This window comes from Rana temporaria, chromosome 2 (assembly GCF_905171775.1).
Source record: "Rana temporaria chromosome 2, aRanTem1.1, whole genome shotgun sequence".
In the NCBI taxonomy this organism is placed as follows: Eukaryota; Metazoa; Chordata; class Amphibia; order Anura; family Ranidae; genus Rana; species Rana temporaria.
The window spans coordinates 349758159-349771689 of record NC_053490.1 but is presented as its reverse complement, the minus strand read 5'-3'; the positions used below and the strand labels follow the sequence as shown (position 1 = coordinate 349771689).

General features: G+C 44.0%; 1 protein-coding gene across 5 annotated transcripts in view; it reads right to left on the bottom strand.

The window, feature by feature from the left end:
* The window catches only part of PLEKHA6 (pleckstrin homology domain containing A6), a 1721986-nt gene that overhangs the window by 598032 nt on the left and 1110423 nt on the right, over window positions 1-13531 (bottom strand). For all 5 annotated transcript variants that reach the window (XM_040339539.1, XM_040339538.1, XM_040339541.1 and 2 more), the window contains exons 12-13: window positions 10100-10249; window positions 9856-9951 (exon numbers count right to left, since the gene is read on the bottom strand). In XM_040339539.1, the coding sequence (XP_040195473.1) occupies window positions 9856-9951; window positions 10100-10249 (246 nt within the window). The remainder of the gene's footprint in view (window positions 1-9855; window positions 9952-10099; window positions 10250-13531) is intronic.

The window sequence follows — 13531 nt, the reverse complement described above, 5'->3', positions numbered from 1 at the left end:
AGGAAAGTCCCGTCTCCCAGGATGACCTGGAAGCCCTTGACTCCCCTCACAGAAGATGTTCCCTCTAGCAGGAGGAAACACAAAAACTGAGGTATGGCAGGGAGGCACCTCCCTTTAAAGGTCTGGAGGAAGAACGTGTTTCCTGTGGTTGTGGGAGGAGTCACTATCTCTCAAGGGGCTGTCCTGAAAGATGCCTTGTGAAATAGTGCAATATTAAGCATGTGACCAGTGAAAGTCCAAAAAAGATGTGCACATAAACATATAGCAATTCTGAGTTGATAAGTTCCTTTCCCAAATTCCTTTCAAAAGTGCTGCTGTGCTTAAAAAAAACATATGATGCTGTAAACAGGTGCATATGAAACCCCCCCCCCCTCTCCTTATGGTTGAACTTTCCATATCCAATGGACCCCCAAGCAGTACTGTGTTGCGGGCCAGGTAGGCTTAGTATGGCGAGCAAGATGATGAAAACGCCAACTCCTGGGTGCAATCTTGTTTAATTCATTAAAATCAATCTTTACAAGGTCTTTGAACACGTACATCAAGAAAGGCCTACAGTCAGGTATAGGCTTGGTTGGAATAGAATGCAGTGGATATATATTTTATGCACTGCAGCTCACTGAGTCGCCTGCCTAAAAGTGTCACACTCCAGGAATGGCCTACAGTCAGCTATAGGCTTGGCTAGACTATATAAAAAAAAATACTTACAGTTTGGATGCCCCTCGTCGGTGTCTTGCCCGTCGTCCATCGTCTCCTGCCCGTCGTCCAGGGCGTCCATCGGCGGCCTCGTCCAGTCCGGCGTCCTTCTGCGGCCATCCCCGCTTCCCGCGCTCTGCTCGAACCACTGCACCGACATATACCGAGCGGAGTACACTCGTGTATAGTCGGGCGGGCTAGGCTCCTCTCGCGTAAACGACGTACAGGACGCACACGACGCACACGACGTGACCGCGAGAGGAGCCGAGCCTGCCCGACTATACCCGAGTGTACTGCGCTCGGTATATGTCAGCGCAGTGGTTCGAACAAAGCGCGGGAAGCGGGTATCGGCGTATATCGCGCACCCACGATTTTGCCCTCTTTTTCAGGGCAAAAAAGTGTGCGATATACGCCGATAAATACGGTATGTATATATATATGTGTGTGTGTATCACCCTTTGTAATGTGATATAAAAGACTACCATTTGCTGATCGAGAAGGATCCCTCCTGTGGCCGAGATGAGTTAGAGCCACCTGTTTTTGTCCTGGTACCGCAGAGAGTACAGGGAGAAAAGAGACTCCATTTGCCCTGGCCTGTTATAGACTACATTACCCAGAGAGCAGCTGTACAATCCCACAATGCTTTGCCTTCCGCGAAGCCTGCTGGGGGAGAGCACGTGTTTGGAGAGGACGTGTTTGGCATGCTCTCTCTAGACCGCCTCTTCAATAGACATGTGCACTGCCAAAATATTCGTTTTTTTTTTTCGTTTGTTATTTTCGTTTTTTTTTTCATCGAAAATTCAAAAAATTATTTGTTTCCGTTTTATTCGTTTTTTTCGTAAATTCGAAAATTCGGAATTCAAAACTTTCGGATTTCCGAAAAAGCAAAAAACAAATAAAACGGAAAAATTTTTTTTTACGAATTTCCGAAAAAACCGAATGAAACGAAAACGAAATAAAAACAAATTTTCGGAAATTCAGAATTTTCGAATTTTCAATATTTGGAATTTTCGAATTTTCAATTTTTTATTCGAAAATCCGGAATTTAGAAAATTTGAAAATTCCGAATTTTCCGAATTTGGAAATCCAAATTTCCAAAAATTTCCAAAAATGTTTAATTCGAGAATTCGAAAATTCGGAATTCTGAATCTTCGGATTTCCAAAAAAGCAAAAAACTAAATAAACGGAAAAACTAATTTTCCGAATTTGTGAAAAAAACGAATGAAATGAAAACGAAATAAAAACGAAAATTCGGAAATTCTAAAAATTCGGAAATTTCCCATTTTAGAATCTAAGATTTTCGAATTTTACAAATCCGAAAATTTGGATTTCGAATTTTCGAAATTCTGAAATTCTAAATTTTTGAATTTTAGAAATTCTGAAATCCTAAATTTTTGAATTTTTCGAAATTCAGAATTTTAGAATTTTAGAAATTCTGAATTTTAGAATTTTAGAAATTCTGAAATTCTAAATTTAATTTTTCGAATTTTAGAATTTTAGAAATTCAGAATTTTAGAAATTCAGAATTTTAGAATAAAAAAATTGAAAATTCTAAAATTCTGAATTTTGAAAATTCTAAAATTCTGAATTTTGAAGATTCTAAAATTCTGAATTTTGAAGATTCGAAAATTCGGAAATTCTGAATTTTGAAGATTCGGAAATTCTGAATTTTGAAAATTCTGAATTTTGAAAATTCTGAATTTTGAAAACTTTCAAATTTTCGAAACTCCGAATTTTTTTATTTTATTTTCGAAATTCCGAATTTTTGAATAAAAAATGTTTAATTATTTAATATGATCAGGACTAGATACATTTATATAGTCTTACAGATGCAGCCCATGATGAAACAGATTTGGACACCCCTAATCTAATTCAAATAATATTACATATACGAATATATGATTGCAACTTCTCTGTAAATAAACATCTTATTCTTACCTACTCTGTTAATGGGTATTGCACAGAGCAGCCCCCGAACCTCCTCTTCACTGTAGAGCCCCATAGAAAGCTGCTTCCTGTGAGGCACACCTGCAGGCTTACTCCTGCGTCTATTGACACACACAGTACGGCTGAGCCCCCATTGGATCGATCCAGGAGTATTAAGAGAGGGAGTGTCCTAAAACATTTTTTACATTAAAGCTGGGAATGCATTAAGGTAACAAATGTTTTAGCTTTAAACCACTTTAATGCAAAGTTATTTATATATATATATATATATATATATATATATATATATATATACATACATAGTATAATAATAAAACAGTTCAGTCTATGTAGTATTAAAATACACAAAACAACGCTAAAAAATCAATAATGATAGACTCGTGGTAAAAAACACTGAATAAAGAAAGTCTTAGATGTAGTCAAGGTGATGTAAACAATCCAAAGTGCTGAATGTAGTCTCAGTAGTGGTAATCCTAGCGTGCACCTTCCACCAGGGAAAACAATGATCTCAATCCACCACGTGATGCACTCTCCCCAAGGGGGTTAAACTCACCAGAAGACTGAAAAATGAGAGCCTTAAGTAAGCGAATACATTAGCCACTTTGTCACGGACCATCACCAGCAGGCACATGAGCTCCACACAAGGTCATAGGTAAGAAGAGGATAATTTAAATTTTTATATTTATCTTCTGTGAGTAGGATATCTTTCCTGGTTTTCGCCACTGGAGGGAGTAAGTGCATACCTGGTGTATTCTTACAAAGCTATCCAGGAACAAGCTCAGTGAAGTCGGTCAATTTAAACACCACTCACCTCCTTCCGCTGCAGGCTCTGCCACAAAAACGCATACAGGGGTCCCCAATTATGCCCCCAGTAATCTCTCCCCCCTTTCCTCGTTCTGGGCGCTGCCATGACAGCGGCATGCGTGTGCCGGGAGCGTGCTTTTAGCTGTCTTAGGCCCCGTACACACGACCGAACATGTCTGCTGAAACTGGTCCGCGGACCAGTTTCAGCAGACATGTTCGGTCGTGTGTACGGCCGATCGGACAGGTTTCCAGCGTTCATTTGTCCGCCCGACCGTTTTCGAGCGGACAAATGTTTCTTAGCATGCTAAGAAACATGCCCGCTGGAATCCTGTCCGTCGGACATGTTCGGTTGTCTGTACAGACTCACCGTACATGTCCGACCATCCCTCGCAGGCGTCGAATGACTTTGACGCATGTGTGGAAGCATTGACCTTTCAGCGTTGCGCACGTCGCCGCGTCATTGTCCCGGCGACGGCGCAGACACGTCACCGCGCTGTCTGTCCGCGCGGATTGTCTCTCATTTCTGTCTGATGTGTGTACAACCATCAGACAGTAATCTCCGACCGGACATGTCCGCTGAAAACGGTCTGGCGGACCGTATTCAGCGGACTGTCCGGTTGTGTGTACGAGGCCTTAGTGAGACATGGATAGGGGAAGGGCCTTGGTTGCTAGTGCCTGTGTGCGGAACACCTATGTGCAGGCGCCAAGAGGCTGGTTTAAAAGCCCAGCACACCAGAAGCCTTATGTAAAGCGGTATGGACACAGAGCTGTAGGCTGTAAGCAACCCTGTGGATTGAACCAGGCAAACCTAAGACTCTTACTCAGCATCAGGTTGTGAAATGAGCTGATATATGTTTATTTGAAAGACTATAGCACAGCAGTGATTGCATTTATTTTGTGGATAGTACCTTTGCTTTGCAGTAAGGACTGTGTCCCCGAGAAGAGGAACAAGGGCTAGTAAAAGAGGCACCAGAAATTTCCAGCGTACGACTAAGGATTCTGAGCTTGCCTGCAGTTTACCACCCCCCTCTGTCAGTCTGGTAGCAGCCTCACAGGATGATCATGTGCCCCTGTCTGGTTTTGCAGCTTCTCCTATGGCAGATCCTGTATACGTCATTGAGGACGCTTTAAAAGTTGCTTTGGATGGCTTAGAAGGAATGATTGCTACTATTATGGCAACCTTCTTGAAAGATAGCAAAAGAACGGGGTAGATCCCCTTCATCTGCTCTGGCTCTCTCATCAGATGTGCCTTCCAAGGGTGAAAAATGCAGGTGCAATATTATGCAGAGATGATGTGTGCCACTTACAAATTGCCTCCCGTTGAAGCTTCTAGGTACTCTGGTTCCTCTTTGGGAATCCTGAAAAAACCCACAGGCTGCATACTCCTTTTTAGTTCATCCCTTGCTGGATAAACTGATGTATAATGACTGGGTTCACCCAGATAAACTGTTTTTTCCTCCTAGGCAGTTTTCCCTCATTTGTCCTATGGAGGAAGGTTTCACTAAGAAATGGGGAGTACCTGCTATAGATGCAGCTATTTCTTGTGCAAACAAAAACCTTCCTAAGGCCTTGTGTTTTGCGATTGATGTGATTATGGACTCTGTTCAGCAAGCATCCCGCTTGAATCTCCTGCAGGTACACATGCGCAGGTCCCTTTGGTTAAAACATTGAGAGGCCAAGGTTTCTTGCAAGAAATACTTGGCAGCATTCCCCTTTGGGGGAGGACGCCTGTTTGGGGATGACTTGGATAAATACATGCAAAAGATTACCGGAGGCAAGTCTACTCTGTTGCCGGTTAAGAAGAGTAAACGTCTTCATTTAAGTGTTCTCTTTCTTCAGTCCCTGGAACCTCATTCTCCAGACAGTGGCGATGGCCTCCCCAGTCTAACACTAGGGGAAAGGCCCAGAGCCAAGCCCAAGGGCTTGGGGTTCAAAGCCTACGCAGACCCCCAAAACGTCCCTATGAAGAGATTCCCCCGCTCGGCCGAGTGGGGGGAAGGCTGCTGCAATTTGCAAACGCCTGGCAGAACTAAGTTCAGGACAAGTGGATCATCTCCACAGTGTCCTCAGTCTACAAGCTAGAATTCAGAGAACTTACACCACCCTGTTTTCTGAGGTCAAGAGTTGTCAAAGCTCCAGAAAAAATAAGGCCTTTACTGTTGGCCTTGGAACACCTGTTGTCCCAAGGGGTAATCATAGAGTTAGCGCCAGAGGATCAGGGTTCGGGATTCTATTCAAACCTTTTCACGGTTCCAAAGCCAAATGGGGATGTCAGACCAATCCTAGATGTGAAAAGCCCAAATCAGTTTCTGAACATTCGCTCCCTTCACATGGAGTCTGTCCGTTCAGTTGTTTCCACCCTTCGGGGAGAAAATTCCTGGCATCAATAGACATCAGAGATGCATATCTACATGTGTCAATATTCCCCGCTCACCAAAGATTTATAAGGTTTGCCGTGGATCAGCACCACTTTCAGTTTGTGGCCCTTCTTTTCAGGGTTGGCTACAGCACCACCGAGTGTTCACAAAAATACTGGCCCCGGCCCTAGCAAGGCTAAGGGCATGAGGCATAGCAGAAACAGCCCTTAGATCTGGACGATCTGTTGATCAAAGATCAGTCCACTGCACGCTTGGGCCAAAATGTGCACAGCACAGTGGAATATTTAGAGTACCTAGGCTGAGTCCTCAATCTGGAAAAATTCTCCCTGCAACCTCAAAGAAGGCTAGAGTATTTGGGCATGATTATAGACACGTACCAAAGCATCTGACATGGGGAAGTGGTCCGGGGCCGAAAGGTTCCTACCCATCAACATTCTGGAGATTGAGGCAATTCATCTGGCCCTCAAAGTTTGGTCTTACAGACTGCAGGGTTGGCCTGTTCGGATTCAGTCCGACAATGTTACAGCCATGGCCTATATCAATCACCAAGGAGGCACCAGAAGTCTGGACGCCCAGAAAGAGGTGAATCACATCCTGGCCTGGGCAGAAAGGCATATTCCTTGTCTATCTGCGGTCTTCATTCCAGGGGTAGAAAATTGGCAGGCAGATTTTTTAAGCCACCAGCAGCTGAATCCAGGAGAATGGTCTCTACACCCCGACATGTTTCAAATCGTATGTCAGAAATGGGGAACCCCAGATGTGGACCTGTTGGCTTCCAGGTTCAACGAAAAGCTGGACAGCTTTGTGTCAAGAACAAGAGATCCCTGTGCCCAAGGGTCAGATGTCCTGACAATCTCATGGGATCATTATTCTCTGATTTATGCGTTCCCTCCAGTTCCACTTTTTCCACGATTGCTTCAGAGAGTCAAGAGGGAAGGAAAGTCAGTGATTTTGGTCACCCCGGCTTGGTCCAGGAGACCCTGGTATGCAGAAATGGTAAGAATGGCAGTAGGAAGACTTTGGGTTCTCCCACTATGCTCAGATCTACTGTCGCAGGGTCCAATTTTCCATCCTGCCTTACAAAGTCAAAATTTGACGGTTTGGCTGTTGAGACCCACATTCTGAGGAAATGTGGGCTCTCAGAACCAGTCCTATCCACTCGTTAATGCTAGGAAGCCGGCCTCCAGGCTCATCTACTACAGAATCTGGAAGGCATATGTTTCCAAGTGTGAACCCAGAAGGTGGCATCCTAGGAAGTATGCCATTAATAGGATTATTGGCTTTCTTTAGTTGGGCTTAAATATGAAGTTGGCTTTGAGCACCATCAAGGGCCAAATCTCGGCCTTGTCGGTATTCTTTCAAAAACCTCTTGCCTCTCATTACCTTGTCAGGGCCTTTGTTCAGGGAGCACTGCATTTGAATCCACCGGTTAAGTCTCCCGTGTGCCCATGGGATTTGAATTTGGTATTATCTGTTTTACAGAAACTACCTTTTGAACCTTTACACCCGGTTTCTCCAAGTCTTTTGACAAAGAAACAGTTTTTTCTTGTAGCCATATCCTCCGCAAGGAGGGTATCGGAATTGGCGGCTCTTTCGTGTAAAGAACCGTATATGATTATTCATGATGACAGGGTGGTGCTGCGTCCTCACCCAACTTTCTTACCTAAGGTGGTTTCACGATTCCATCTGAATCAAGATATAGTCCTACCGTCTTTTTTTCCAGATCTGCAGTCTGCGGAGGAAGAGAATCTACACTTTCTAGATGTTGTAAGAGTGGCAAAGGTTTATCTGCAAGCTATGGCTCAGATAAGGAAGACTGATTGTCTGTTTATTCTGCCACAAGGCCCAAGGAAGGACCATGCAGCATCAAAATCCACTATTGCAAGTTGGATTTGACAAGTCATTATTCAGGCCTATGGTTTAGAAAAGAAGATCCCTCCTTTTCAGATGAAAGCGCACTCGACTAGAGCAGTTGGTGCTTTATGGGCAGTGCATCACCAGGCCTCCATGGTTTAGATCTGTAAGGCTGCTACTTGGTCTTCGGTCCATGCATTTACTTAATTCTACCAGGTAGATGTGAGAGGGTACGAGGATGCCGCCTTCGGGTGTAGTGTGCTGCAGGCAGCAGTATAGATCCTCTGGCCCGATGGCGGTCTTATTCTGATCTGTGTCTCCCTCCCTCAATTTTAGCATTGCTATGGGACATCCCATTAAGTAATTAAGGCTCTGTGTCCCGTGATGTATGATCAAGAAAATAGGATTTTTTAATACAGCTTACCTGTAAAATACTTTTCTTGGGAATAGATCACGGGACACAGAGCTCCCGCCCCTCTTCAGAGTTAAACGTGGAACACTTATTGCTTTGAACTGAGGTACTCTCCATTTGGGAGGGGTTATATAGGGGAGAAACTCAATTTTAATTGGGTTTGCCAGTGTCCAATCACCTGTGGTGACTACATAACCCATTAAGTAATTAAGGCTCTGTGTCCCGTGATGTATTCCCAAGAAAAGGATTTTACAGGTAAGTTGTATTAAAAAATCCTATTTTAAAGTTTTTTAGTAGGGTGGGCCATTGTGCCCCTGTTTGAATGATTCATTTTTGTATCAATAAAGTTTACATCATCAATCATATATACCAAGGCTGGTCCTCCTTTAGTGCTGGTGCAGCATTGTCCGAGATCGGATGTAATTTGCACTGCACTGCACTGCAAATCACATGCAATTTATGTGCGAAAAACTCATCCAGGACCCTTTTTTTTGGTCCGCAGCAGAATTGGATCGTATGGGTGTTCACATCCATGCGATCCGATTTCTGTCCGAATTTGCAGATCACACTGGTATATGCAAACTGATTTTGGGGTGTCATTAATATTTAACTTACACTCCCAGCAGTTTGCATAGGGCAGTGTGAACTGCCAGAGGGTGGGGTACTTACCGAGTATTCTAAAGGTAAGCGTGTCTAGGAGAATGCTATAAATAGGGAACAGACTCAGTAACAAAGTCCTCATGGCAAGAGGGTGGGAAGAAGTGCCTTACAAGGAGCTCTAGGTGGAAATAGCAGGTAAGTGTGTGACCTGTGGTATGATGTACAACCTGGTCATCCACCTGAGCCTGAGCTCTAAATGGTTGAATTTTAGCGCCAAGTTAAAAAAGTTTACACTGTAAACATTTATACATTCCAAACACAATACCATTTTTTTTCAGTAATGGCCAGACACTCACGGTGACCCTAGTCTTACCTGTCCACAATGCTGGTTTTTGCCTGGAGTCCAGGCTTCACCCTTCAAAGTGGGCATAACCCCGGAGGGGTCTTCATGGTCTGGGTTCTATAAAGATGTACCAAGGCCCTGTACCTTTATAGTACCCTGCCACTAACTACATTTGTTGCACAGAGTGTTGGGTTGAGTGCTCATGCAGGATCCAGTGCCCGAAACAACACCACAGGCCATTCCCACAGTGTAGGGTCCAGATACGTCTCTCCCAAGGTTATATTGAGGTTGCACCAATCCAGAATCCAAGTAAGCTAAAAGTGATTTCTCCACCTTATGACACTAGCAAAAAACTGAGGACTCGCACAGGGGGCAATCCCTTTAAAGCTTTGCCAGTGTCCAATCACCTGAAGGTACAATCCTATTACTCAAAGTCTATTGAATACTCAGCCTTCAGCTTTAAGGGTCTTGCAGCGATTATTACCATCCCTCTAAAAAGAGATCTGCAGTGTATCACTTCTCAGAAGCATTTGACAGGTGGCTGAGAAGTTATATTTCGCCTCCTGGATGCCTATTTTAATCCTTAACAGCCTGCAGCACTGGGTCACATTTGGCAGAGGTACTGCCTGCCAAAAGTGACCTGTGGTACAAATTTTGCTGCACAGCACCACAGCTGTGTGTACTAAACATGGCTGGTGGTCATGTTAAAATGAGGCTAAGTAGTCGGGAGAGTGGTAAAATCACAGCTCAATCACATATTTTTACCACCCCCAACCAGGCCAACCACCCATGTAAAGGATGCCTAATTGACATTCCATTCTTACCTGTATGTTGAGATTTAGCTGTTCCCACAAAGCATCATGCAAAGCAGAAACCTCTGCCTCTAGGATCTCATATTCCATAGTGCTGTTGTTTAATGCCTGAAAAACAAATTGGAAAACAATTATAATCTCGCATTAGAAATGAGTCATGGATGTATACATATCATGCATAGTTCTTATTTTCCACTGCTAAGCACATTTATATAACTGTTAAAATGGAGGAAAATATATTTTTCTGAATTCTTACTGTAGTGGCCTGTGACAGTTCCACACGAATGCTGATCAGCTGGTTTTGTAGAGACTCCTTGCGATGCAATAACTTGTCTGGAAATGCTGTTTGACTGCCAAACATCTCCATCTCCTGGTGAGTTCCCATTAACGCACTCTCCAGACTCTCCTAACAAATAATATTAATAGAAGTCAGCAGTGTCATCCATAGATTAAAGGAGAATTATGGGATGGGTTAAATAACTAGTACACAGTGGCATAGCGTGGGTTTAGCACACATAGTGCGGGTTGTCAGCACCCGGGGCAAGGCAAGTAATTTGCGCCCCGTTACCTGCAGACTTTTAGCGCTCCCTGAGTCCCTTCAAAAACAATAGTACTGACCTACCTGATTCCAACACTGACCTCTCCGATTCCTATACTGACCACTATACTAACCTACTTGATTTCAACACTGACCAACCTGATTCCTTTACTGACCATTACACACTACATTGAGAACTACACTGATCACTATACTGACCACTACACTACACTGAGAACTACATTGACCACTATACTACACTGACCACTATACTGAGAACTACACTGACCACTATACTGTCCACTACACTGACCACTACACTACACTGAGGACTACACTGACCACTATACTACACTGAACACTATACTGTCCACTACACTACAATGAGAACTACACTGACCACTATACTACACTGAGAACTAGACTGACCACTATACTACACTGACCCTTATACTGAGAACTACACTGACCCCTATACTGTATACTACACTCACCCCTATACTGTATACTACACTCACCCCTATACTGTACACTATACTACACTGACCCCTATACTGTACACTATATTACACTGACCCCTATACTGTATACTACACTGACCCTTATACTGTACACTACACTGACCCCATATACTGTACACTACACTGACACCTATACTGTACTGACCCCTATACTGTACACTACACTGACCCCTATACTGTACACTACACTGACCCCTATACTACACTGACCCCTATACTGTACACTACACTGACCCCTATACTGTACACTACACTTCTATGTAACTCAACATGCATGTCCCTTGGGGGGGGCTTTTGGCATGTAACAGTTTAGGCCGGCAGGCATGATGCGTGTGAGCTTGCTGGCTGGGATTAACATGTGTAATGGCAGTGCGGTGGCGTGTGACTCTCCCCAACTGCTCGCTGACTGGCGTCTGCTCCCATCTGAGACGGGTCACACACTCACCTTTTTTTTTTCACCATTGATCACAGTCTGCCACAGATGAAGTCCCACTTCCAGATCCAGCGCGGTCAGAAGGAAGGGTGGAGGAGAAGAAGGAGGTGGCTTACAGAAGAGCGGGCGGGACTCCAGGAGCAGTCTTCACGCTCAAGGACTGGCCAGCCCCGCAGCAGCACATGACCACATTCATCCAATCACAGGGCGCCAGCTGCCGCAATATGGTGGCAGATCGCAGGGGACACAGTGCAGAGAATTAAGGCAAAGTGACACCAATTGTTGTGGGATTTTCGCCCACCCCCAATGTTGCGCCCGGGGGCCACGGCACCCCCTCCCATGCGGCCACGGCACCCCCCCCCATGCTACGCCACTGCTAGTACATATCACACTAGTCACTTATCAGCTAGTCTTTTTTTCCTACCTTTTTTCGTTTTTACAGCATGTGCATATGAACTTTCCTTCAGCTGGCAAAAACAGTCTATTTTCAGTTTGAAAAGTTTCAGGGGGTGTGAACATCCTTACCAACACACACCCTGCCACTGTCCCCCCCTCATCTAAGAGACATGGCTGTGCTGATAGATTGGGAGGGGGAGGAGAGAGAAGGGAGGGGGGAGCAGCTATGCTCTGTGAAGTCTCAGAAACAAGCAGAGGGAGGAGAGAGGACATCAGTCAAGCAAAATGACAGGGAAGGGGGTGTATCCAGACTCTATTTTCACAGCATTGTCCGGATGATGCTGTATGAAAGTCTGTAGAACCTCCCACAAGTATTTATCTTGATTTTAACAGAATAGGGGCACTTCTGAAAGGGCTGGGAAGGTTTATAGATATCAGCAGCTCACATAGAATAGATGTAAGCACAAAAAAGGAAACCCATACTTCACTTTTAATGTCTGTTAAACTAGCCATTGTTGTTTCCATTCCAATCTCCCTCACAGTGGAAGTCTATCTTATCAGGCTTATAGCAGCACATTCTTGTATGTTACTACATAATTTTAATCACCTGCATGTACCCTTTGAGGTATATAGTGTCTTGAAAAAGTATTCATACCCTTTGAAATTTTCCACATTTTGTCATGTTACAACCAACAACGTAATTTATTTTATTGGGACTTTATGTGATAGACTAACACAAAGTGGCACATATCTGTAGAGTGGAAGGGAAATTAAGGGTTTATTTTTATTTTTTTACAAATAAATATCTAAAAAGTGTGGAGTACATTTGTAGAACCACCTTTCGGTGCAATTAAAGCTGCAAGTCTTTTTGGGTATGTCTCTACCAGATTTGCACATCAGAAAGTTAAATGTTTGCCCATTTTTCTTTTCAAAATAGCTAAAGCTTTGTCAGATTGGATGGAGAGCATCTGTGAACAGCACTTTTCAAATCTTGCCACAGATTCTCAATTGGATTTAGGTCTGAACTTTGGCTGGGCCATTCAAACACATGAATATGCTTTAAAATAAACAATTCCATTGTAGCTTTGGCTGTATGTTTAGGGTAATTTTCCTGCTGGAAGATGAACCTCCACCCCTGTTTCAAGTCTTTTGCAGACTCTTATGCTGCGTACAAAAGAACAACATTTTTCTCAACGTGAATCTTGTCAAGCCTGCTTTGCCTACACACGATCATGAAAAAAAAACGTACAACGGCACTATAAAGGGGAAGTTCCATTCAGATGGCGCCACCCTTTGGGCTGCTTTTGCTAATTTTGTGTTAGTAAAAGATTGGTGAGAGACGATTCACTCTTTTCAGTCTTTGTGCTTTTCAGTCTGTTACAGCGTGATGAATGTGCTATCTCCATTACAAATGCTAGTTTTACCAGAACGAGTGCTCCCGTCTCATAACTTGCTTCTGAGTATGAGACGGGTAGGGGCTTGTCCAGTGCCGCTGTCTCATATGGAGAGATCTGATGAAAACGGACAGCATGTCCATTTTCATCAGATCTCACCCGATTCGCCATGGACGGATGGCGACGTATCGCAATTCGTCTGATTTTAGCGGATCGGATGTCAGCGGACATCCGACACTCCATAGAGAAGAATGGAGTGGCCCTTCAGGTCCGCCGAAAAAACTGACAGGCGGACCTGAACGGCCAACCGTGTGAAAGGGGCCTAACAGGTTTTCTTCTAAGATTGCCCTGTATTTGGTTCCATCCATTTTCCCATCAACTTTAACCAGCTTCCTTTTCCCTGCTG